This window comes from Micropterus dolomieu, linkage group LG14 (assembly GCF_021292245.1).
Source record: "Micropterus dolomieu isolate WLL.071019.BEF.003 ecotype Adirondacks linkage group LG14, ASM2129224v1, whole genome shotgun sequence".
Classification (NCBI taxonomy): domain Eukaryota; kingdom Metazoa; phylum Chordata; class Actinopteri; order Centrarchiformes; family Centrarchidae; genus Micropterus; species Micropterus dolomieu.
Genome location: NC_060163.1, coordinates 16,710,983 through 16,737,995, shown reverse-complemented (window position 1 = coordinate 16,737,995; position 27,013 = coordinate 16,710,983). Strand labels below are relative to the sequence as shown.

The window sequence follows — 27,013 nt, the reverse complement described above, 5'->3', positions numbered from 1 at the left end:
CATCTAGCAGCTATGAAGCACCATTATCATTATCCTATGCCCCATGAAATGAAAGTACTCCTTTTAGTTCTGGTTTTAGTCTCTTAACATCTCCTGCAGCTCTTAACCTGCTAAATGCTCCACTATGTTCACCAGCTATATTGTGAAGTGTGTCCGTCTGGTGTTTGGTGCTGACTAGGTAGTGAACAGTGGATCTTTTTCACTGAAAGCAGCTGCCTGTTGCAGCTGAAAATGACATGAGAGAGGTGAGAGTAAACCAAAACAGTGAGCAGCTAAGGGGGGCTGCAGCTTCAGGTGAAATTCTCCCTAAGAGCAACCCCGTGTTAGATTTGTTAGTATTAAAATATGATTATAGGCACTTTAAGAAAAAAATTTGCACTTCAACAGCTGAAAAAGGTGTTTTTAGAGTGGTTTATTGGGAGAAAGGGAATTTTTTATCACCAGCTGTGGAATGAGATCAGTGTCGCGTCTTTCTTCCTTCCGCCTCCTGTTGTCAGCCTCAGTTGACTAATGATCTTATTCCATTAAGTATGTATAATATCTATAATAAGCAGGGAAATGTTTCTTTCTTGGGGTCAGCTTGGATTTTGCTGCATGTATTGTTTTGTCTCACAGCATATTATAGGTTCTGCCAGCAGTGAGAGGGGTGATGAAGCCAAATCTGATTTTCCTGTGCCATAAGTACATTTTACCAGATGCTTAAAAAAATATTAAGAGACGCTGGAATTCTGTTATATGTTGTGGGGAGATACAAATGTGTAACATCTGGATCTGTTAATGTTGAAGAGAGATTCTATCACCATACAGCCCTGTGGGGACTTTCCCAGCCCCGTGATCTTATGTGCTCATATTGTTACTAGGGACAAAAAGAAATTCTGCAGAACAGCGGAGAAACCCTCAATAACATGTTCAAATACATTTGAATACAAAACCATTTTAAGAGATCAAGGGATCAGTCTCACAGATCTTTTAAACTAAGGCACATTAAATGGCATTTCACACATCTTAAACAGTTTTAAGTCAGGGTTTTCCTGTTTCATATTAATTTATCACAATTTCATTGAAATACAAAAAGCCTATAAGGAACATGCACATGCAACCCTCCACTTAATCCTTCATGATCTTTGGTATATTCAGAGTTTTATTCCTTTTTGTCTCGTGTTACATGTGAGACATTAAGACCTATGACCCATAAAAAAGCACTTTGGTGAGTCTTTCATAGAACTGGGTGCCAAAATATAACTGCTGTCATTTAGTCTTTTTTTTTCAGGTAGTGAAAATGTTTCTGCCATATTGCATTGGTTTACAGTTTTGTAAAACTTTTGAATGACAAACTAAAATGTGTCTTCAGAAATACAGGCACACATCATATAAAGAATAAATGTTAGTTGGCTAATATATTCCTTCACAAAGTGTAATAATCAAATTAAAAATATATTCAAAAATTATGTACCCTCCAGTACAGATAATACAGATAAAATGCAGATATACATTAATACTGCATATCCTTCTTAGTAAAGACTTGTTGCATATTTTATACAGAAAAAATAATTTCATTTAAGTTATTTCTGGAATATACAAACATGTAAAAGAGAATCTTCATCTGGAAACTTCACTCGTGATTTTTGTCGGACCCGAGTGAAGACAGACACAGAGCTAAAGTTTCTTAATTCACAGTTGGTAAGATTCTTAAGATTCATAGTTAAGACTTCAAATGAATATTCACATAACTGAGTAAATGCAAAGTACTTGTCTCCACTGAGAGAAAAAAATGAGCCTCTTATAGTGAGAGTCACAGTGTCAGAGGGAATATTTCATGAGAATACACCATTAGATGCATTGCAGTACAATAAAGTTAATTACGGTGTATTGTTTAGTAATTAAAATATAACCGTCCCTTTTTGATAAAACTTTGGAGAGGCGAGTAGAGTGTGTTATTGCACGCGGCGGCAGTAGTAGCCGAGGACTTTGCACTTTTCACACAAGTGTTGCGGATGTTCTTTGCTCTGGTCCGACACATCTAACCCATCCGGTTTCTCAAGGGGTCTCTGGAACAAAGAAACAGAGTATAACTTTACTGTGTCACAGATACCATGGTGGAGGAGTTTACATTATACAACTATACACACATTATACATGATGTTTTATTTTAAGACAGACTCTTCTATTTGTTGTACTCTATTTTCAAAATGGGTCTACACACAAAGTAAATAGAACTCAATATATTTCTACTGGAGGGGTTTGGGCTTGTTCTTAATATTATGGTCACAGATGTGCAACACACTAGAAAAAATTCCGAGTGCGTATCAACACTGCACAATCCTCTAAATTTTCATATAATTTTAATTCACATTTGGCAAATACTGTCAGTTTTGATGTATCTCATTAATTATCAGGACCCAGAGCTGCACCAACATAAACATAGAGTTTTAGTTTGGTTTAGGGACAATCATGGCGGCTGGTTGATGGTGGCCATGATTTTTGGATCACCTTTAGATGAAATGCTATAAAATGCTTGATAGATCACTCACAGCTGATATTTGCATGTGTCATCTAAGTATGACTGTGATTGCAGAATGAGTTCCAGGAGTTAGGGAGTTTATGTCAAATAGGCCCCGCCTACAAGAATTTGGCAACCAATAATAGGAAAATGGTACGTGATATCAAAAAATGTAGTTGTATACAATTTGGTGAAGATTGGTTGGAATTTACATGAAAATGCCTTTACATGGTCCTTTCTAAGTGGACACATGGTGGCACTATTTGCTCCAAAAACTAACCGCTTTTGGCTCCACTGACATCAGGTCACATGTTTTTGAGATAACTAGCGATCTAAATAACAAATAACAAATAAACACAATTGGACAGAGTGTCAAACTTGGCAGATGTAACTGATAAACGGCAAGACATTTCAGAATTAACCTTTTGGTTGAATGTTTCAATCTAGAGATAAAATCAAATTATAAGTATATATATATCAAAGTATATTTAAATGCATGTTTAGGTATTTTTGCAGATAAAAATATTTTACCTGCAACAGTATTCCTGTTCTAGAGTTACACATAATTTAATTTCCACACTTAAACTGGTTAGTTCTGGGCCATGGGAGAAAACAAAAAGCAGCTCTTGGCCTCTAGGGTCAAACTACAAGGATATGTACTGTAACAATGTGCGGCCACAAAGCAGTTTACTTTTGTTTACTGCTATGTTGTGTGCATGGAAGCAGTGTTTTCCTGTGAGTATTGTGTAGGTTAACTCAAAACAGTGAGGAGGGCCAGTTCAAAATGTTTTGAGTCTGTATGTAAGACTTCATCTGGTGGCCCCCTGGTAGCTCAGCTGTAGTTCAGATGTGCCATTACCTGCTTATGAGGGTAAACGTTTATGTGGCACTTGATACATTCTTGTCCCATGTTGGCCCAGGAGTTCCCACTCATCCATTTCCTCTTGCATTTAGGGCATTTATATTCACCAAAGCACCTCTTCTTTCCCTGATACGGGGTCAAGCCTTCACCTTTGGGTCGAGCCTGAACAGAAATATACAGTACACAACATTTTTTACGTTATTGGCGCTTTTAGCTTACTACATTACATACATGCATAAAAATGAGACAGTTCTCATTGTGTAAGCCTCGACAGCTTTGCAAACATTTTGGCTTTTGCCTCTCACCACCTTTAACTGGAGGAGACTGACTGACCTAGTTGGTTTCTTTGGACAGCAGCCAATTCAAAGCTCTGCATGATTAGAACAGGAAGTGATAGCAGCCCTGTTGGTGGTCAAGAAAGTCGAGTTTGTGGAATAGTTTTGTCTCAGGAATGAGATGATTATTTATGGTTTCTGTCAATATAAGTTAAAAAGCTAATTTGCTTTGATGCTTGATTAATACTTATGGTCCTGGAAGAGTGAGCTTTACATTTCAAAGGAACCTTTCCTATTTTATCTAAACTATAAGTGTAGAAATTTAGAAGAGTCCTTATATTGTGGAAGAAAAACATTGTAATGGATTATTTCAAGGAAGTTGGGATATACTGTAATGGTTAAGTGTAATTTATTTCTTGGACAGATAAAAGAAGTCTCAGCTTTCTCATTAGAAATGAACTCCCTCCCTCCAGCTGTGTTCCAGAGGGACCATAAAGGAGGCCACAGCCCGTGGGGGGACCAATGGGAGAGGCCTCTCTGCTATAGGACAAATACCTCAGGCTCTCAGTCATCCCTCCAAGCTGGCCTCGACCCACCAATCAGGACACAAAGATCTTAGCGGGGAGGAAATAAAACCCAGATGAACTCTGCACTTGTATAACATGACAAAATCCTAAATCCATCACAAAGAAATCATCTTGACAAGACTGGTTTAAATTAGAAGCACCTCTGCCTCTAAAAAAGTAGGGCAAGTCAAAATTAAGAATCTGCAGCACCAGAGGAGTGCATGTCAAGCCTTGTTTTGATTTCACAGTGGGAACACATGTCAGGTTCAGAACTTGCCTAGCTCATTTTATTCATTTCCAGGACTACGTCTGTTTAAGAAAACACATTTAAGGTTCCAACAGCCAAGTCTCAAACTGTTAAGGCCATTATGGAGCATTTTGAGGCCTGTGTTTGCATCATTGAGCCACCATGAGGCACTGTGGGAGGTCACTTTTGATGGCAGACCTCTTTCTCAAGCGCCTACATAGAGAGCAGGGAGAGCATCATCTTCCTGAGGGAGGAAACAGCTTTCACTCTGCAAAGCAAGCAAAACAAACTCTACCTAAAGTCTGGAGCCCACAGGGAAGCAAAGGGCACTGCACACTCCGGAGTTTCCACCGGTCCCATCAAAGATGTGACACTAACAAATGAAAATCACACTTCTGACCCAACAGTGAACAGACACTCTTATGGAAACCCGGAAGGTTTGAGAGAATGCAGAAAAAAATGCACAAATCAATCAACAAGCCCTTTACACACACGACACAACCAGTTTATTTAAAACACCTGAGCATATTTTTCAATCTTTCTTGAAGATGCAATTGGACAGTTAATACTGAATCTTTTAAAAATAAATATTATTTGAACTAACATACTGTGTTTAGAACTGCGACAGGTACTCCACAACAAATGTTCTAATATGATAAGGGATGAGCAATATGGCTGAGATTAATATCTCAATATTAATATCAATATCACAACATAGCTAATGCATGCAAAATGGTATGTAAAGCAATAAAAATGAACCATGTTCCACTATTCATATATAGGCTACAACATATACTATTACATGATAAGATCATATCGTCGCAACACTAGCCAACTAAAAAAGGTACAACACTCCTGCAGCCAAAAGTGGAAAATATATTCAAACTAGACTAAGAGTCAACAGCAATGCTAGAACCTGTCAGAGGCTACCTAGGCACACTAGTACTTTCAGCTAAATGTGAACATGCTGATGTGTAGTAATTATAATGATGATGGTAACCATGGTCACCATCGCTAATTAGCACTAAACACAAAGAACAGCTGAGACTGAAGGGAATGTCATTTGTTTTACAGGTATTTGGTAATGTATTACCTAAAGAAATAACGTTTTTGACCTGATGATGGTGCTACATGAAAAGTTAAGGGATAACAAAAAGTTATTATAATTCATCAGGGGGGGAATGTGAATGTCTGTACCAAATTTAAAGCCAATACATCTGATAGTTGTCAGGATTTCACTTAAACCCCAAATATCAGCCTCACAATGTGTGTTGTTTTTTTACTAAAATTTTCCATTTCTGTCCCCCCTTTCTGTCACGGTAAAAAAGCTGTTGCAAAAACTGTTATGTGCATTAGAACACATCCCACCCTAAAAGCCATAACTTCAGATGTGTAACTTAAATCCGCCCCAGAGTGCACAGAGCGATGTAAAGCCAGATTTTGAAGGCTGCAGCAGATAAGCTTGGCCCAGATCCTTACAGCCTGGTGAGAGAGGCCCAGGAGGTTGGCTGCCTCCCTCTGCCATCATCTGGAAACCATCAGGATAAACAATGGACTACTCCAAATCCCCCCCCCCTCACACACACACACTCTCCCCCACTTGCATACCCCCGTGAGACATTCATCCCGGGGAACACAGCAACACCAAGCCTATCAGATACCATGTGGTCAATTACTCCACACTAACAAACCCACAGCGCTCTCTCTCCCTCACTGCTGGATTTAATTTGTATGAGACCTCCACAGCATCAGGAATAAGCCCAGCTGTTACCAAAGCAAAACAGCACATGAACGCCTGGACTGAAAGCCACAGCAATGGGTTCCTATATTTGAAAGACTCCTGTGATACTTTTCATTATCTCATGAAATCAATTATCTCCAGGAGGGTTTAAAGCAACAAACTGATGACTTCCCATTTTCATTAAAGAGAGAGTATTAGAATAGCTTTTTTTTTTTTTTTTTTTTATCAGAGACACATTATTATTGCATTTAAAGAGAGGTCAAAAACGATTAGTTGAGTAATGCTAGTTATTTTTGAGGCAGAAATGCCAAACATTCCCTGGTTCCTGCTTTTACAATGTGAGGAGGACCTACTGCTTTTTTGTTGCCATATTTCCAAATATGACGTCTATTGATCTTAAAAGTGGCCGAGGAAGACTACGGTGTGGATATGTTTTGAATTAAGAGACTCAGAAGGCTGTCTTTATCATAATGTGATGTTATTTGTATGTATGTTTGAATCAAATGATTGTATACATGCAGAAATTAATCAGAATACATTAGTAAATTTGGATCTGTTCACAGTTGTCATGAAGCAAATACCAACCCTAAATAAGCATATTCAGCAAATCCAACCCTTTGGAAGAAAACTGTCCATGTAATAAATAAGTAAATGTGTAATTTCCTTTCATTGACACCTTGAATCTTGAATTCATATCTTCAGAAATCGGACTTCCTGACTTCTGCATCTTTATCTGAAGTATTATTTGAAGTATAACTTTGACACGCTGTTGTAAAGATCATGTCACTGTATATGATGTTATGCCTTCCACACAGCCTTTCTGTAAATCTTGCACATCTGAAATACTGAATGGATTAACCTTAACCCTCTCCAAAACAAATATGATTAGAAAAAACGATAAGAGGCCAAAAAACAAATGATTGGTTTTTCATTTTCCTACATGGCTCTCCAGATTTTCAGTCTTCTATTAAAAGCCCATTGCTCAGAGCATGCAGAGCATTTAAACTAGCAGAATAACTTCTTCACACACACTCATTCATAGACATACTTTTCAGCATCTATTTGACACACAGCACTGCTTTCACAGATGGATGATTATCTACCCCCATCCAGAGTCTGACTGAGCTCTAGTCCTGGCTGTGGCCAGGTTGACCACATACACAGCTGTAAACTGGTGTTGTGTTTCACAATGGGTGAATGACAGGTGCAGGTGGGCTGGCAGACAAACAATACATGCAACAGCAAAATACTTCAAAAGTTCATAACATAGCTGAGAGTGAGAGTCAAGAAGACTGCTTTGTGGGTAGTAAACTTTGGTGGGTTGTTCTGTCAAAGTGATTCTCAGGTTCCCGGGAGGTTGCTAACAAGCCAACAATGACTTTGTTTTCATTTTCATTGTCATCTAGCCCGTGTTGCACTGTAAGAATGATTCTCTCACTGCTGTCAATGGGGGAAACACAAGAACAAAGTCACACTTTGAAGTGTCAGCCAAACATCTCTTATTGAAGTTTAGTAGGAATAACATAATTTCACAGCATCTGTTAATGAGTGAATTGCCGTCTACCTTCATACCCTTTATACCACCCTTTTCTCAACCACATGTACACTACTTGCTAGCAATTAATGTGAAATCCCATTATGGATGTAAGTCCTTCAAAAACATTTTCTGTGATTGGTCCTCCCTCACAATAATTGTGCAATGTTAACAGTAGGGCTGATCCTGTAGGCAAACAAGTTAGAAAATTTACTTTTTCTAATCCCAAAATTTGTTATAGTATCCCCAAATGTACTTGTCCCCACATTATGTAATTTCATTTAAGTTAAAATAAAAACATTTTATAATAGTATAGTCTTTTATAACCAACAACTATAAAAGGAGACAACACAGTAGATACATACTATAAACACAAAACAAGCATAAGTGCAATTACAACTCCATGTCAGCTGAATAGACTCTAACTTGAAGATCATGTCATATAATTTAATGTTCCAGAACAGCTACTAAATGGTGATACTGTTTTGGCAGTTGCTGTTTCCAAAGTCAAGAATGAACTTTGAACATTGGGAACGTAACAAGGTAAAAATAACGTATGACTAAAAATTGATATTTAGAGCCACAGACAAGGAAACTTATCATTTCACCTTCATTTCCCTTTCCTTTCCCTCATATGTCACTGAAACTGGGGAAAACTGTAATCTACAATGACCAAATCCTCCAGCAAGACAAACGTGATTTTATTTTAATCTTACAACATGCAACCACACAAAAAACGGACCTCCACCGCATTCTTCTATATATTCATGAGCTTTGAGCGGATGACAGCCACTGTCAAAGGGAGTCTATCTACCCCACATTCCACGGTTTCCTCTATCTTGCTCATCCTCCTCAACAGATGATCCGGCCAAAAGCAACAGACAGCATACTGAGGACAGATAAGACAGTTATCAGCAGTGAAAACAAATGGACCAAAGCAACAGTAAATCCGACAGTGTTGCTTGAAATTCACCAGTTACACCTTCTGCAATGAACTGTGCCCCTCCACCTGAAGTACAGTGTCCAGCCAAAAAACACTGATATCATGCCATCTCAAGATAACAAAATTCCAATGCAGTCCAAAATAGGATACACTAATGTATTTGTTTGTGGATATGGTATGTCAGGAGGACATAGACATTTTATTAAATGTTGATTTCTGGTCAGTCAGCAAATTATTGTTCATGCTAATACATTTCAGATCTTTCCTCACTGTTGAGACAAAGCTGGTCACTTAATCCTATACCTGCAATTACTGATTTTTTTGGCAGGTTTGGCAAACTGTTGCTTATTTACACATCCAACAGTTATGGGGAAATATGATTTATTTGGTAATTATTCAATATTCACTCTCTTTTAGCTCTGTTTTTTGGTCTCTACTGAGGGGAATGTCTCTCACTTTAGCTGCTAAACGTTCCACTATAAGTTCACCAGCTAGTTGCTTTCTGTGTCTGTCTGCCTTTTGGAGTTGAGCAGGTAGTGTACAGTGGATTTTTAGAGTGTTTACACTGAACAAAAGCTTCCTACTGCTACCACAAACATCACTATCACAGCGGCAAACATTAAAGTTGCGGGTTGGACAGCTCAACAAGTTCAGAACGATTCACGCTCATGTCTTTCCCCTGTAAATATGAAGCTAGTGCCAGCAGCCAGCTAGTGTAGCTTAGCACAAAGACTGGAAACAGGGGGAAACGCCTAGCCAGATTCACTCCAATGGTAACAAAATCTGCTGACTAACTCCTCTAAAGCTCACTAATATACTATGAAAGATGTGTAAAAATGACTAATCACCATTTTAGGGGGGTTAGGTGTCAGACTATGAAACTTTTCCTGTAATTATAAGCAATCAAATAGAGGATAATTTATCATGGGATTAAATGCTGGTTACATTTAAAAATATCAGCCTTCAAAGACCAAAATATAAATCAAGGAATTTCTAAGCCTTGCAAGTATCAAAAGTTCCTCTGTCCTAAGTAATTATCAGCAGGCTTCCCCTCCATTCAAACATGATTAAACTGTAACTGTACAGACATACACCCACTTCCTGCACTACCCACTGTTTCCAAAAACACACTCTGGATGCAGACATCTCTGGGCAGCTGCTTGCTGGCCCTTTAAACGAGTGTCCGGCAGCCGCTCCTCTGCATCAACAGAGACAGAGAGAGACGGAGATGATTGCAGACAAGCAGAGCTGAGTGAACAATACAGCCTGACTTCCTGACCTTTGGTTCCACAGCCCCTCTGCAGAAACAATGCCCTCCTTATTTAGCCAAGGCTCTTCCCACCATACACCCATTTACTGTCAGCACACTGTCACTTGTGTATTCCCTTTACAGTAACCTTGTTCAGCTACTTAACTGGCATGGGGTCATTAAAATGTTGTGACCCTGGGTTGAGGTGTAAAAGGTGTTAAAATTGTAACACATTTGGTCATATGGTTGAAAAGAGGACAGATGGTTTTACAACTGAAAATACTCATTTAGTGGCAAGTTGGAAATTAGGTAATTTTTCTGCAATCCAACATACAGTTAGACATAGTGTACAGTGTGTATTTCAGTTGTCTAGAGCTGCAAATGCCTCAGATTCCCGCCAACAAGCACCAAAAACAGTTTGTTCATTAGTTACAGCTTCAGAGGAACCTTCAGCTCAGCTTCAGCTGAAGAGGCCTTTTGTCATGTCAACGGCTCCATGATCATTGCTTTGGATCTGAAATATTAGCAACACATGATAAAATCTGACATCATCTTTGTAAAGCAGAGTGGGAGTGGCAGAGAGCCAGCCATCTGAAATGGTTTCCAGATTTTGCACATTTTAGGAGGTGTGGCCGCGAAGAATAATCGTAAATATCTCTCTGAGTAATCCTTTCGACATCTTAACCTTCTAGTGAAGCAAGTAACCAAACTCTCCACTATGCTGTCATGTTTGCAGCTTACATCCCGAGCACAGCATGGGTAGCATATCAAATGCCTTTCTGTACGGCTGCAACCCAAATGCAAGGGCCCCACCTTAGCTGGCGTTTTTAATAATTTTTCATCACCTGAGGCTTCCACTGAGGTACAACGTGTTCTTTTATCACAGAAGTAGACTTTTAGAGTTGACTTGGGCCCCATTCCACCAAGAGAAAGGCTGTTAAAGGCCCCACACACCCACTTCCTGTGTGCTTCTTCTCTCATCTTACTGAGCCATGACACTCTTTGATTCCTGTCCACTGCAGCTCCAGTGCAAACCAGTGAGCTATGAAAGCCTGCAACAGACAGTCCAAAGAAACTCACTACTGCTAAAAGGAGTTTTGTATCACTATACTTCATTAAAGAGAAACATGCTGGTATTTTAAGGATATATAAAGCTTCTCTCCCTGTAAGGTTATACATGAAAGACACTCAACTTAAAGACTACTCAAAAATAAGTGGCATTGTGTTGCTTTTACAGTTTGCAAGTGGTTGAGAGTTTCTTTCAAACGTTCGAACATCGGGGGGAAATTTCTGAAACAGATGAACTGACCAGGTGTGCACAGATGTGAAGTAAAAGTTAAGAGCTTTAAGCTCACTGCAAATGATTTTCTCTACATTCCTGACATTCCCCCATGGTCTGTGTTCAAGGCTTAAGTGCACCACTCTCCTCTGTGTTGGCAGTGATGGAGGCGACAAGCTTTCAGAGACGAGACTAGAATAGAGATTGGAATATTTTGTAAATATGCTTATTGGACAATTAGACGAAAAGATTGATACCACGCATACGCCTGTGCGGTAAATATGGAAGCTAGCTAGCTTGTTTTTGCATTTAATTTGTATAAAAATATTGATTACAGCCGCAATAAAATAATTGGGAAATACACGTTTTCACTTTCTTGCCAAGAGTTAAATGAGAAGATCAATAACACTCTTGTGTCTGTCTTCAGACACAAGCTTCAGCCAGGGGGCAGTTAGCTTAGCTTAGCATAAAGACTGGAAACGGAGGGCAACAAATAGCCTGGCTCTGTACAAAGGTAACATAGTGAGCCTACTATCACCTCTAAAGCTCACTAATTGCCACTCTTTATCTCGTTTCTTTAATCCATACAAAAGTCAAAACTGACAAGTTACTATTTTGGAGGGGTTATGTGTTTCCCACGGTTTCCAGACTTTATGCAGAAGCTAAGCTATGCGGCTCCAGCAACATATTTACCGTACAGATGTAAGAGTGGTATCAGTCTTTTCAGTTAACTCTCAGGAAGATGGCAAATAAGTATGTTTTCCAAAATGTCCAAGCTTACACTGTGGGAATTCAACATACACCACAGAGAAACGTGGCTACCTGTGTTCTAGATTAAATATTTTATATGTTGTAGCCAATTGATTGAGCTGTTGCACCTACAACTACTCAGGTTTTAGAAGTTAGCCCCCTATAATGACATTTGGCAGTCTAAAACATTATGCACATCTTTACTGACATATTCATTGGGATTGTTATCTTAAGAGAGTTAGGGCACAAATAAAAAAGTGGAATTTACAGAAAAGAGCTAAATTGCTAGAAGATCACTCAGTATCATTATCTGTGGAATTATCTGAGAATGTTGCAGCATTCACACTGGGAATCCTAGAAGAGGAAGTGACTCCTTTATATGATTGACCAGTAAATGTTATCCAGCTATTTGAATTTCTACTTTTTACTACCTTGCTTCTTGGACATCATCCTGTCCATCAGTCATTTGATTATTTCTATTAAACCTAACAAATGTCAGGCATTTCCCTCCGAACATGATCAATGGGGAACCGTAGTTGCGTATAAAGTAGTGGTAATATTTCTCTCGTGTTTGGAGTAGAGGTCGTGCCTAGTTCCACAGAGAAACCTATCATCTTTCATTAAGGCCAGCTCCGAGATCCAATCTGGCATCTGCTGCTCATTACTAAGCTGCGGTGGTACATCTAACTCAAATATGTGCTGAGGAATCTATTTCACACTGAAAAAGAATACAAATATTTTATTCTAACTTTTAATACCATGACATTTTAGTCTGCCTACAACTAGAAGGAACCATGCGGATTTAAACTGAGAATCAGATCAAGTAGGTCACCATATTCACTTAATGATTTTCTCCTTTTCAGACAGAACTCCATATGTTATTTGAAACACATTGATGCTTTTGATAGACAGCTCAAATGGCCCACACACTGTTTCAGTTTAGGCTGCTACCTGTGTGGATCTGCACCTGACTGATGTGCAGCATCACTGACGGGCTCACCTGAGGGCAGTCTTTGATGTAGTGTCCTTTGTTGAAGCAAAGGTGGCACAGGTAGTTGGGCGGCGGCCTTTTGCTGGGTTTGCGTGTGTCGGGGGACAGGGAGAGGTCTGAGAAATGGTCCGCCAGAGAGCTCAGGCCATCCACAATATTGTTGAGGGACCCGTAGGGCGAGGAGCTCTTGTAGAAATTGTTGTTCAAGGCCTGTCAGAGACACCCAAAGACCAAGAGGATACACGGAACCACGTCAATGTAAACATTGAAATATACAGTAGATATCTCCACACAATAAAGTAGGGCAGCAGCTAACACTTAGTTCATGACTGATTTCCATTCTTTAATGTTGAATGTATTAAACGATGAGTCAGTTGTTGATTGATTGATGTTCTGTTTTTCAATAGCATCTCTCATTTCACAAAAACACTGAAGATTATTGTTGTGACTGTACGATGAAAGAGCATTTGAGCCTGGATGTCTGTCCATCACCCTGATTGATTCTCCTGTTTGATTCTCAGACAGTAGCCGACATTATTTCATTTCTGCAGATGTGCTGCCTTTACTGCATTTATGGGCCGATAGTGTCCGTTTCCTCGTCAGAACAAAATGCCTTTGTCATGCATTCTTCTAACTTGTTCTGTTGGCTCGGCACAATCAGCATCATTGTGCCAGTGGAGAAGACGGGTGCTATGGCACCGCAGGGCAAGCATGAAGAACAGCCTGCAGCCACTGGCTGTTTACTCTGAGGGCACCACAAAAAGAGAATTGTGACCTGAATGCGTGTGTACAATGCAGTGGGTAATGTTCTGCATGAGACATCAAACCACTGCATGTCTGTGGCATGTGTGCAATTACAGTATATTATTTGAATTGTTGTAAAATGTTATTATCCTAGTTAAAGTACAGCACATTTTTAATTTTTAATGCCAATATTTTAACCAAAACTCGCTTTTTAATTATTGACGCGACAGTATTAAATTAAGTCACACCAAACCCCATGGAGCTAACACTGCATACTCCTCTGACCAAGCAGAGGCTGGCCAGGGTGAACTCTAACATTTTTAAAACCTTGTGAGAGCTCTTTCTCAATCTGCCATTCCTCCAACTGCACACTGACACCAGAACAGTCTGAACACACTCAGGCACTATACCAGGGTACAAAACACATATTCATATGCTACCCACTCACCACAGTGCGACCCAATGAAGGCATGCAGGTGAGGTTTACTGTATGGGCAACAAAAACAACCTGGGGTGAAATATGTGAGTGCAATATTCATGGACATTTTAAGAGAGAGGTTTCTGACATGCAACAAAAAAGAAATATTAACAAAGTGTTAATCATTACTATGAGAGCGGTATGACAGCATAACATTACATGGATTCTACCTCACTCCTCAGCTGGAAGAAGTTGTTGAGATAGTTGGAGCTCAGATCAGCTGCGCAACGCTTGGACATGTTCATGTCCTGAGAAGAAGCGTCCGACTCGGCTTTGAACGCATCATAGGAGCCGCTCTGCGTATCTTGCAAAGACATGTAGACCCAGTTGAGCAGCTGTGCAGGTTGGTACACAGGGGTACCAGTCTCTATAGCAGACATCATATTGTTTTAAGGGAATGAGCCTCTTGGAACAGCACCGTCAGAACCACCGGATTTTCTGGACCAACCAACTTCTTTCAGTCATCCCCCTGCTTCGGCTGGATGGGCGTGACCCTTGTGTTCACCCGAGGAGCCCTGGAGGACCCCAGTAACCGGACAACAGTCAAGGGGGAGAGCGCAGTGGAAGCATGAAGCGCAACAGCCTGAATGCCAGTGGGAAGCTAGAAGCAGCGCTCTGGCCAGGACTCTGGGTTGCGTCACAGCGAATAGGAGGTCCAACATGAGTTTGCATCCTTCTGCTTAACTTTTCTTTACATATAGCCTATAGCAACAGAAGATATCTGAGAGGGACCCTCATTGTACAGTACTCTACTAGGATCTAAAACTATGAGTTATAGCCTAATGGAGGGGAAAAGTGAAAATAATATAGGCCTGTGTTTTTTATGTTAGACATATGATTTAGTTTTAATGAGTTATTTGTTTTAGGAAAGCACTGAATTACGTTAAATATTTACCAAATATTTTCCGATAAGAACGGAATAGTAGGCTACTTTATAGACCATTTTTAATTTTTTTTGTTATGTAGCCTGTAAGCTATTGCCAAAAACGGATGTAGGCCTACAATGTTATGTTTTAACCCCTTAACGCCGATTGTCGCAAATTCGCATCACCTCTTCCTTTCAGAGCTGAGATAGCATATTCCCCCAATGCCTGTTTGCGCATATTTAATAGCCTACGTACCTGGGAACCTTTGGCAAGCACTGGTTTCTCGTTTATGGCTGTTGTCGCTAATTTGCATCATCATTTTTATTTTATTTTATTGTAAATAAATTCAGGCATCAAAGGCATGAACGGTTTGTTTATTTTGGTTTTGATTGCAGTGATACAGTAAAGGGATAGGCCTACATAGCCTACAATGGTGTTTCCTTCATTAGATTTAGTATGCCTCACAAACAACAGTAAAGTAAAAACAACAACAAAAAAAAAACAAGATTTAAAAAATGATTTTAAAGTTTTTGAAATCCCACATTTCATCGTGCTCAGTTAGACAGACAGCTGGGTTACTGAGCCTGACCATATACTGTATGAGTCCGCCATGCACGTCTTGACCACAAGTAGACTGCTGCCATCTAGTGTTTCTTTGTTGATATTGAAACATAATTCTCAAATTTCAGGAACAACTACATATGAGCACTTCTGATATGCCATTGGCTAAATTGGAGCCGAGGTTTTTAACCCACCGAGCTCTTCTGTGGGTTTACCATCCAGTGTCTAATAGCTTACTGAAGCTCATCTCCCTGCCCCAGCCCTATCTTTGGGCCCACACACAAATGACAAATATTTTAATGCCGTCAAGTCAGGGACTATAACATTAAAACAAATGGTTTATTATAATTTAATGATTTGTGTTGTTTAAAGAAATATTTTAGTCACGTGAGCCAGTGCTTTAGTATTAAAATCAATAAATGTGGATCACTATCACCATGTAGCCTACAAGCCGACTCTGCTGCTTTGTTTCTACCACTACTGCATAGTTAAAGTGAAATAAATGTCACCAGTTGGTCTGTGCCAACAGAAAAAATGCAATTTAATTCAGATCATTTGAACGTATTGGCAAATACTATATGATCTCAATAAAATGCTTACTATGAGTGATGGGGTTCTTTATTATGAACATAGCCTGCTATTTTTGGGGGTCAATGATGGAACAGTTTTGGTTTACAGAGATTTATTGTTTAATTTGTGCTCCACTTAATGGTTTGAAGTGGATGGGTCTCTGAATTTTGAAATATTTGAATGGAAATATGATGACAGTTGGGGTTTGCTTAGGCCTATGTTGCCAGGTTACTGTCAATCAATTAAACCCGTTTTGACTGCTAAACTTTTAATGAATAATAACAGTTAAGCTACAGAAAAAAAGGTTAAAGCCCCCGTTCCATTTATCATGATTTGCTTATTGTTCACATGAACGTTTGACCCTATGTAGCCTATTATATATAGGCTATTATATAAAATATTAACATATTCATAGATTCTGGATTGTTCAATAAGGGAGAAGCATATGTGAACATTTTAGTGGAAACCCCATCAGACAAATTTAAGTTTCACAAAAAAAAATTTATTTAAGCAACATTTTCCACCAGTATCCACATTGTTGTTCCTGTCATAGCACCATGGAAATATTGCGTTAAATGACATAACAAACAAATCTAATTAGCTAATCGCTTTGGACAACTATTCCAGGCGCCATGCGGTGAAAATAACACGCCACATACCGATGAGTCAACATCAGCCCCTCTGACTGTCGACAACAACCGAGCAAAGGTTGTTAGAGCTCCGAAACATATATGCAAATAGAATTCAAGGCGGAAACAATGCTGAGGACCAACCCACTCACTCACTCCTGACCACTCTCTCTCTGCTGCTCTCTCTCTTCCTGGATTTGAAGTCCGTATCTTTTAAGTAAGTAAACTCAATCTTTCGTTTTGAAATATTAGTCCCGCGTTACAGACGACAACGAATTTCACCAGAGTACTTTAATAATTTTAGCGTTATCTGTTAAGTTAACTTAGATTGTTTCTCTGCTTGAAGAATGCAGGAAAACAGCCTCGCCCAATTAAACAGACACAGTCTGCATTGAGCTGTTTAGCTATTACGTTGCTCAACAGCAACAAAAAGGGGACTTCCTTCATTTAAAAAGTACTAAAATGGTTTACTGATACTTTTAACGTGTTAATCGTCTCTACCAGTATGTGCTCAGATTGGATGCTAAATGCTAAACAGAAACTTCGTCCGAGTGTTATGTAACCGGACCGCACCGTAGGGACAAGCTCAAGTGGGACATCACAGAAGATGTTAGGAGTAAAATAAAACATTGGGTTGATGGCAGATGGGCTTTTCTTATTGCGCCATGTTACTGTAGACGGATATAGCAGTACTGTAAATTGTTAGCGTTATTGCTAGTTGCGAGTTGGGAAATCACAGGCCTGTGATGCTTAGTCAGATTAGGGGCTTTGCTGCTTTCCAGATACTTAATCTTCGTTAAAAATAAGCAGGGTGTGTAAATATGCACATACTGGCGCTTGTGTTCCACCCATAAGCTGTGTAAAACAGGTTCCACCGGCACATGCCGTTTCTTAATGGCAAGTGCTGCTTGAAAGTGGTAGGCCACTGTCAGACTTCCACACCTGAACTGCCCTCTGATGAAGAAGCGGAAGAAAGAACTGAACTCTGTCAAAAACTGTTAGCACACTTAGCATCTGGTGTTGCAAATATAGGCAGATGGAAGTGGTGAGTTTCTGTGGTCAAACTGCCTGTGATAGTTAACGTTTGGCTTACTACTCCAAGAACAATGTCAAGGACTTAAATTCCCTTTTACAAGTTCCTGTATGTTGTAATGGAAACACAGTAAAATATCAAATTTCCATCCCTTGTAATCATTCTTTGTTCACTCAAGTATATACAGCATTACAAAAAGATCATCAGGTCATAGAAAGTCATTATGATTTAATCTACACCAGTTTAAGAGAGAAAACAAATCTGGGTCCTTCCTGTCATCACAGTTCTGCTGTTGCAACAGTGGTTTGTTCTCCTGTTCATGGAGTGTGATCATTTGAATAGATACACATTTATCAATAGCTCCTACAATCAAACCTCCGGCACATGGAATAATGCAACATCCACAGAGAGCTAACAGTGCTACAGCAATCATTAGACCTGCTAGAATGGGCATCACCAAGGCCTTTTATTTAGCAAATACAGAATCAGACCAGTCAAACATGTTAGTGTCCACCTCAGAGTTCTCTGCAAGTTCTTCTGGTAGGGAACGCAGTCCTTCCAGCACTCAGGTCACCGAACCATATGGAGCTGTATGGTTTGGTACAAACGTACAAGTTATTAAACATTAGCCAAGCAGCCCAGCCTCTTTGGGCGCTTCTCTTGCCTCTAACACTGCTTTTTTGATGTCAGTGCCTGTGTGTAGTTCACTGTGTTCTGTTGTGCTGGCTTTTGTGCATCATGCCTATGATCTAAGAACTGCAACAATGTGTTACCACATCTGAAGCATGGTGCTTTAATAAATTAGACAAATGAAGAAACACCAGTTATTTCTTGTTTGCAGTTTGGATGCATGTCACACACATGCTGTGGTATTTATAATCCTTATATTGACAATTGACTGTCCATCATAAACTTCACACCCGATAGTTCCTGGGCAGCTTAAAGGCATTACTGCGGGAGCAGGGACATTTTAGGGTGCAGGATGGCCCAGGAACTACATTTAAACCTAAATTGACATCAAACAAATTTATTGTTCCTGTGTGCCTTTTTAAAAGGTTCCTGAAAAAAGGTTCCGCAGTCAAAAATGAGCCATATAATTGCTGTCATACATCATAGTAACAAGCCATAACTTCATGTCACCTCCAGTTTCTAAAGATGAGCTACCCAGGATACCCTCCTCAGTCTGGCGGCTACCCACCCCAGGCAGGCGGCTACCCACCCCAGGCAGGCGGCTACCCACCCCAGGCAGGCGGCTACCCACCCCAGGCAGGCGGCTACCCACCCCAAGCAGGCGGCTACCCACCAGCAGCAGGCGGTTACCCACCAGCAGCAGGCGGCTACCCTCCTGCAGCAGGTGGCTACCCCCCACAGGCAGGCGGATTCCCACCCCAGGCTGGCGGCTATCCTCCTGCAGCGGGCGGCTACCCTCCAGCAGCAGGGGGCTACCCTCCAGCAGCAGGGGGCTACCCTCCTCAGGCTGGTGGCTACCCTCCCCCAGCAGGAGGCTATCCCTCCATGCCACCAGCAGGTGAGGCTCCACGCACATATATTTAAATCAGATTTGTTCTTCTAAATGAATTTCCTTTTGAGTGTTATATCAATATTTTCTTTGCAGGTGGAGGCTGGGGTGCAGCACCAGGCGGCTACGGAGCGGTAATAAATTCTTATCTGCATTGCCACGTCATTAACATTAACATATGGACTGACTTAAGCTAAATCTCTTGTTTGCTTAAATCACCTTATCTCCACCAGTCCTACTTGAATCTTATTTGCTCTATACGACATTTGTCACGATGGACTTAGCACTTACAGCTGTCCTGTGTTTGCAGCCAGGAGGGGCTCAGCAGGGATACCCAGGGGGCCCCACCCCAGGCCAGCCCATGCCAAGTTACCCTGGAGCCCCTGCGACTAACCCCTCGATGCCTGGGTATGGAGGTGGAGTTCTGTCCAACCCTCAGGCACCTGCCATTTCTGTAGGAAAAAAAGGACTTCTCTGAAACTATGTTCCAATGCACATACAGCTAAAACACCTTTGTAGTTGGGTCGTCTAATGTTTTTATTGCTAATGTTTTATTTACAGAAAGGTTTCAGGGGCACTATTAAAGACTTTCCAGGGGCTGATCCACTGAGGGATGTTGAAGTTCTTCGAAAAGCTATGAAGGGTTTTGGTCAGTAAATGGTGTTCATTTGAATATGCTAAACCCATCTACATTGATGCATATGTATTTGCTCACCCTCCCCTCTTTTTTTTATTAAAAAATTTACAAATCATCAACATCAATATATTCTAAAAATATTTTGAACAGGTACCGATGAAAAAGCCATTATTGAACTTCTGGGAAATCGTAGCAACAAGCAGAGGGTTCCAATGGTAGCAGCCTATAAAACAACTTATGGGAAGGTATGTTTTCCAAAATTATGTTACAGATTTTTGAAATTTCTGTAATTTGTTATCTCTCATTGACCCTGTATTGTATTTTGTTTTGTGTTTTTTTCCTCTTAAGGATTTGAACCATGATCTGAAGTCTGAGCTCACAGGAAACTTTGAGAAACTGGTTCTTGCCATGATGAAGAGCCCTGCACACTTTGATGCATGTGAACTCAGAGAGGCTATAAAGGTCGGAACCTCCATTTATTGTATCAGTAGATGCTTCAGTTTTATTTAATTTTATTTAATAGTATGATAAGCTCAAAAAAGCAGTCTTCTAAACACAAGTGAAGGCCTGACAAGTTGAGACTTAAGTCATGGCTGATGACCACTGAATGTTCACCACTCTATGAAGCAGGTGTGTTTTTCAATGTCTTGGTAAGGCTTTTCTATCTATATATATTTTTTTTATTATTTCATTTTTTTTATTTTTTAGGGCGCAGGAACTGATGAAGCTTGTCTTATTGAGATTCTTTCATCACGCTCCAATGCAGAAATTAATGAAATCACCAGAATCTACAAAGCTGGTGAGTTCTGATCCGGACATTTATATTTTTAATCCAAATGTTTGTTTGAAAAAAGATTGGGCCCTGTCTCATCTCTTTCAATTACTTTGTTTTTTGCCCAGTTTAGGGTTAGGGTTAGTTATTAAGTTAAGTTTTTTTAGCATCATAAAAATAAACAACTGGATTGCTTTTGTGGCATTAAAACATTGATTAGATCTAAGTCAAAAAATGTATATATTGTAGACATACAGCTTGTATTTGACTTTATGTATTTCTTATGTTATCATTATTCAGAATACAATTTTGGCTCTTGTTTTGTGTTTTAGTATTTAAAAAACCTGCAAATCAGTTAAAAAGATACAAAACATAAAGGCTACCCTTGTATTTGTACTTGTATAATAGATGGTGGAAAAAGTGACATCAAAACACAATGCAAATGGTATGCAAATACATGTATTTTTCTAAAAAGCCGCACCTTCCTTCCAGAGTACGGGAAGAGCCTGGAGGACTCCATCAGCAGCGACACCTCCGGTCACTTCCGCAGACTCCTGGTCTCCCTCTGTCAGGTAGCTGCTGCACCTTGTACACCCGATTTTATAAGGAGGGGGGTACTAAGAGCAGTATTCAGTAGTTTTACAAAACCTTAGGCCTACGTTAACGCCATTCTCTCCCGACAAGTCCAAGCATCAGTGACAGCAGCTGCCGGAGTTTCTTTCTGTAAGTTTCACGTTGCTGTGCTGCTTCAGCAGATGCTTCAATAAATTAAATGTAGAACTGTTCGCGGTTGAAAGCTTTGTTTACAATATACGACAATGTTCTTTGCATCTTAAGACTGTGACACAATAATGGCAGTAGCTACTTACAGCTGTGGAATGAACGCCTCTCTCCCTCATTCTCCATTCTTCTTTTAGTTTTTGGTGGACACAATAAAGTCATGTGCCGCTTTCACGTCAAGGATGGTGCTTTCAGTAACGCAGCATTACTTGGATTAGTAACTGTAATAATATTACTGTTTTAGAAAAGTAATTAGTTACACTACTAGTTACTGGGGAAAGTAATATTATTATAGTAACACGTTACTGCCCAACACTGGTTTTCAAGCAAACACAACATGTCTTACTCTATCTAGGGAAACCGTGACGAAAGAGAGACTGTTGATATCGCCCTGGCCAAACAGGATGCTCAGGTACAGCTTATGAGTTTGTTTTGGTGTTGTAACATTCTTGGAAAATAATTAGCTAGCCTAATCATGTTTTTAAAATGTCTTTAAAAAAAATTTATTTGTGTGTGTCTGCATGGGCAACAGAAACTGTATGCTGCTGGGGAAAATAAAGTAGGAACTGATGAGTCTCAGTTCAATGCCATCCTGTGTGCTCGGAGCAAGCCTCACCTTCGAGCAGGTGTGTAATTTCAACATTGTTCTTACATCTCTTGAGATTCACCATATGGCTTCTGCATTTCCAGTGTCCTAGCTGCACATGTTGACCTTATCACTACACATTTCTTCAAATATTATGTCTGTAACGATTCCCCTGTGATTTTGTCTTTATTAGTCTTCCACGAGTACCAGCAGATGAGTGGGAGAGACATTGAGAAGAGTATCTGCAGGGAAATGTCTGGCAATCTGGAGTCTGGCATGGTGGCTGTGGGTACGTTTTCCGGGTCTCTCTTTTTTATTTTATTTTATTTAGTTTTTTTTCCCAAACCTCAACCAAACCAAAGTGGCTTTCCAAAAAACATGCTGAAGCTTTAAGTATATATTGAAGTCATTCATGAAGATGACTTTCCTGGAAGGATTAAACATATCTTCCAGATGCAAACAGGCTGCTGTTTGACTGGAATACCTTTTTAGGATCACGCTTGACTGATAACTGATCAAACGCAAATGATGCACCTCTCTCAAGATTTGTCATTTTTAAAAATAGAACATTTACAGCAGTTTACAGCTGTATCAAAATACACTGATTGATACACAATAATCTTGGGTGGGCAGTCATTTTAGTGTATCATGTTGCTGTAGCACCATCACATTTTGTACACATGTGCAACCATATGGTCTGGTTTTGCAGATTCATACAAGACTCACCTATTTACATTTGCTCCTTCCTTCTAGTGAAATGCATCAAGAACACCCCTGCCTACTTTGCAGAGAGGCTCAACAAGGCCATGAAGGTACACCTCACATTTTCACAATAAAGGGTTGTGCAGACTACAGCGTCAGCCGTTGGCCATGCTGTTCACACAACACAACTTGCCGTCTTATGACGGGACTCTTGAAGTCATTGTGATGTTCACACTACGTGACTGATGGGTGACAGGGGGTCACACACTACACGAGCTGACAACGGCTGTCACCCAACGCTGGTCTCCAAACCACACTTTGTCAAGAAAACACGTGAATTGTGAAACGGGAAATGACGCAAACCTACACACGAAACAGCTGTTGTTTGTTATTATAAAGACAAAGATGAGGTGAGAGAATGGATTAGCACACGCAGGTAGCAGGGATTGTCTGGGCTGCAGAGAGCTGGAGGTGAGTAAAAAGTGTTTTGCGGTGAATATTTAGCTGCCTGCTCTGCTAGCTGTCTGCTCTCATTGGCTGGACGTGGATGTCGAGTCGGCCAACTCCTCCAGATATTTGCCATGCTAGATATCTGGTTGGCATAGGTGATGTGTCAGAAAGTTGTCAGGGAGCCGTTTTGATGCGTCGTTGAGTAGTTCACACAATGACTGGCGACCGCAGATCAACCACTGATTTATCCCCGATCACAGCCTGATGGTCGCCAAGCTTGCAGACCGGCAAATCGGGCTTAAAATCATGTAGTGTGAACTAGGCTTACCGATCACAAACTAACTGTTTCCTGCACTGGTTTCGTCGTGGGGGGGTGGGAGATTTCACTGCTGCAGTCACTGAAGTGCCACATTGTGATGTGTTAACAGGGAGCAGGGACCAAGGACACAACCCTCATCCGCATCATGGTGTCCCGCTCTGAGGTGGATATGTTGGACATCAGACAGGATTATGTGAGGGCGTACGGAAAGTCACTGTACACTGACATCTCAGTAAGTCCCACTAATCACGTTATTATGGCATTCACAGTTTGCCTTACTTTTTTCCTTTTCATGTGATACATTTGTGAGATCATTTGAAATTCATATAGATTTTTGCTTTGTTTCTCAGGGTGATACCTCAGGTGATTACCAGAAGCTGCTGTTGAAGCTGTGTGGAGGTAACGACTAAAAGGAAAAGAAGACGACCCTTCATAAGGACAACATGTCCACACTGAAACAATGTTATAGGACCTTATATCACGACTGATGCATGCAGTTAAAGTTAGTTGTCCTATGACAAGCCAATCATTATTACTTTTGTATTCTTTTCAGTGACATGATTAGTTTTGCTACTGTTGCAGTATATGATTGCCAAATAGTAAATATATATTGAGTATTTTTTAAAGATGCAGTGGATAGCTTAGTCATTATTGGGTAAACAGTGAGGTAAAAAGTATGTGCCTGAAAATTTATACCACACTATATAACTATATTATAGAATAGTATTTAAAATGTCCAACAAACTGCAAAACTTCAAGTCTGCTTCAGTTTGTAATCATCTTAAAGAAAACGGTCACAATTAAAATTCGGGTAATTTTTGAATGAAAGAAATGAAGATCTGCAAAAATCTCCTATCTTTAAAGTGTCCATGTTAGCTAACTATGTTAGCTTTTACTTTTCACTATCTTTATATCAGCATTACTCTGTTTTTTTTTTTGTTGTTGTTCTTAAAACATACAACTTTCCAATCATTGTTCTGAACAATGATTGGAAAGGTTAATGATGAACAATCAGGCAACATTGTCTGTAAATGATTTTCATCAGCCTTTTTTCCTGTATGCTGAGAAGCCAAAGCCTAAAGACAGATTTTTGTGCCTTTTCTCAGGGCTGCTGTGTAAACTGTTCAGAGTGAGTCGATGTTCCACTGTGGTTTATGTTACCATCAATCAATAATCTTATGACAGCAGAAATGTAATCCTTCAATATTTTATAACATTTCTTTCAATATCCTTTACTGGTTTATATGTTTTACTGCCAGTAGGGGGCTCTTCGTTCACATCAAGTGTCATTTCTGATGTCAGTGTGATCGTTTCACCTGCTGACTTAGTCTTGATTTGAATATCTATTGCATTAACTCTACTTTGCAACCATACTTATGTTGAACTTCAATGCATGTCTTTTTAACTCTCTAACATTTTGCCATTTGATAGTCACGGTCTCCTGAGATTCGAGACTTGAACAGCCACTTATATCAATAAAAAAAAAAAACTCAACATTTGGGCATATCTGGATTGTCTTTGTGAAATGGCATGAAACATTGACTGTGGATTTTCTGCTTTGAGCCGGCACACAATGAGCAATTTGCATTTCAAAGCGAGTTTCATTTTCCCTACCTTGGTATGGATTATGACGAGCAAGTCAACCTGCCACACACACACAAACTGCAAGTTCTGTTAAAAGGCGCGAGTAATGCGGTTTACATAAGTTCTGTGCGTGAGCCTTACTGTATAATCTGAGGGGAGAAAATGTCCAGGTTTGCTTTGCAGCTCGAGTGATATGGCACAGAGAGCTTTTCTCAAGGCTATAAATAGTGTCCATATTGGAGACACGGATGCCCTAAAGTCTTCTTTCTGTTGTGCTGAATAGCCTCAAAGTGCAGCCTGAAGTGGGGCTGTAATGGGGAGACAAATTACTTTACTGAGCCTCACTTCTCTACACCTTTCTCATTTCACTATTTCTCATACACACTCAAAATGAAAAGCTCCCGCCAGCCGCAGGACAAAAAAGGATGAATATTTGATATTGGTATTTGTGTGTTTTCTCTCTAACCAAGACTGTTATACCTCCTGAAATATGGGTCAAAAGGAAATCAGGGGGCCTCCCATTCGGCCCGCTTTTACTTTCAGAGACAAAACAGAACACTTCCCCGATCCTGATTTCTAGAAAAAGTGCTTTAATTATTAACATGTGGACGTGATAGCAGGATGCTGCACCCCTTTCTGGGATGTGGTCACACACATGCAGGGATACTCTTATTGGAGATGTCAGACACGTGTGCACATGGGAGCTGTGTCAATCAACAGTATCTGTCCTCGTCATCAGTACTGGTGGAAGGTGAGAGCTGTGAAGGTCAGCTTTTGATTAGCTGTTAGCCCTCACACTTTCCATCACACACCCAGAGCGCTCTACGACTCTTAAATGACAATTTAAAGGATTAACTTTTGAATTTTGAATCATTCTTTGCAAGAAAATGTTACTACAATCTCACAAAATTAAAACAAATGATGTTTTAAAATACTTATTTTATATAAGTAATTTCTTTTATATGGTAATTTTGACTGATCATTTGAACTAACACATTAAAGAAGAAAAATATTACATTGTAGGTAGATATAATCTAAAATGAAAAATATAATTCTATGAATCGATTGAGATTAGTCCACGTTTTACCTTAAATCACATCCCCATCACTGGCCTCTAATGTTAATACTGTCTTTTGGACAATCAGTAAAAGTAAGTATTGACCAAATTGTTGCTTTGCAGTGGATTTTCTCCAGCTGTCCAAAGAGGAATATGCGGTTAAGTGACATTTGGTTGCCAGGGACATAATCCCGCTTTAAACTTCATGAGTGCATATAAACAAATTACAAAACCAAGGATTAGATGAACAACACATAATGAGATGTAGCAGCAGATATCACTATCCAGCCTGCAGAGCTGCAGCCTGCACAGCTCGAGGTTCATCCTCGGATATTTGACAAAAAAAGGAGAATAAAACCCGTCCAACCTGTTCGTTTTATTTGTGTATGCATTCTGCGTACTTGTAGCTGAAGAGTCTTTGAAGAGCAGCACACTATCTGCCAAAAGTCAACATGCTACTCTTAAAATGGCTTCCACTTAATGTTTTTCGCTGCAAAATAACAGCATAAGTTTGAAGTTTTAAGAATGCAAAAGCCTTTGTTTCCATCTTGTGTGATGGTTTTAGGAATTTACATAATTCCTAAACATTCCAACTAGTTTTCTTGATGAGCGCCAAATGGATTTTCCCTGCAGGAAAAAGAAATTAGCTGAGTTGTTACATAACCACCTACATTGTTAAAGCTGTTCTAAACTTAAGTGGGAAAATGCATAGGCACACTGTGTACGTATTAGGCTTTAAAGCCAGGCCCTGTGCTCTCTATCCAGCTCCAAATGAGAGTAACAATCCTC

The 27,013-nt window shown here is 39.9% G+C and overlaps 2 protein-coding genes across 3 annotated transcripts; one reads left to right on the top strand and one right to left on the bottom strand.

Annotated features, from left to right (window-relative positions):
• Window positions 1-397: 397 nt before the first annotated feature.
• Window positions 398-14,728, bottom strand: LOC123983092 (zinc finger CCHC domain-containing protein 24-like). Its single transcript, XM_046069217.1, has 4 exons — window positions 14,330-14,728; window positions 12,947-13,147; window positions 3,360-3,524; window positions 398-2,048 (listed from the first exon to the last, which is right to left on the bottom strand). The coding sequence occupies exons 1-4, from the start codon at window positions 14,540-14,542 to the stop codon at window positions 1,935-1,937; spliced, it is 693 nt and encodes a 230-aa protein (XP_045925173.1). The 5' UTR covers window positions 14,543-14,728; the 3' UTR covers window positions 398-1,934.
• Window positions 14,729-16,861: 2,133 nt separating this feature from the next.
• Window positions 16,862-25,077, top strand: anxa11b (annexin A11b). 2 transcript variants are annotated; one of them, XM_046069390.1, is made up of 15 exons: window positions 16,862-17,002; window positions 18,965-19,346; window positions 19,434-19,471; window positions 19,648-19,791; window positions 19,899-19,986; window positions 20,125-20,219; window positions 20,323-20,436; window positions 20,683-20,773; window positions 21,239-21,318; window positions 21,882-21,938; window positions 22,059-22,152; window positions 22,306-22,401; window positions 22,866-22,924; window positions 23,693-23,815; window positions 23,934-25,077. In XM_046069390.1, exons 2-15 carry the CDS (start codon window positions 18,974-18,976, stop codon window positions 23,991-23,993), a joined length of 1,512 nt encoding a protein of 503 aa, XP_045925346.1. In that variant the 5' UTR covers window positions 16,862-17,002; window positions 18,965-18,973; the 3' UTR covers window positions 23,994-25,077. The 2 variants fall into 2 exon arrangements, with proteins under 2 accessions (XP_045925346.1, XP_045925345.1); XM_046069389.1 differs by lacking the exon at window positions 16,862-17,002 and adding an exon at window positions 17,807-17,830.
• Window positions 25,078-27,013: the final 1,936 nt, after the last annotated feature.

Bases quoted from the DNA above. Each gene is read 5' to 3' on its own strand.
- LOC123983092 (XM_046069217.1), bottom strand. From the start codon at position 14,542: ATGATGTCTGCTATAGAGACTGGTACCCCTGTGTACCAACCTGCACAG. The intron at 13,148-14,329 runs GTAGAATCCATG...TGTCTCTGACAG, and splicing joins TCTTCCAGCTGAGGAGTGAG to GCCTTGAACAACAATTTCTA. The intron at 2,049-3,359 runs GTAATGGCACAT...TCTTTGTTCCAG, and splicing joins ACGTTTACCCTCATAAGCAG to AGACCCCTTGAGAAACCGGA.
- anxa11b (XM_046069389.1), top strand. The intron at 19,472-19,647 runs GTAATAAATTCT...CTGTGTTTGCAG, and splicing joins CACCAGGCGGCTACGGAGCG to CCAGGAGGGGCTCAGCAGGG. The intron at 20,437-20,682 runs GTCGGAACCTCC...TTTATTTTTTAG, and splicing joins AACTCAGAGAGGCTATAAAG to GGCGCAGGAACTGATGAAGC.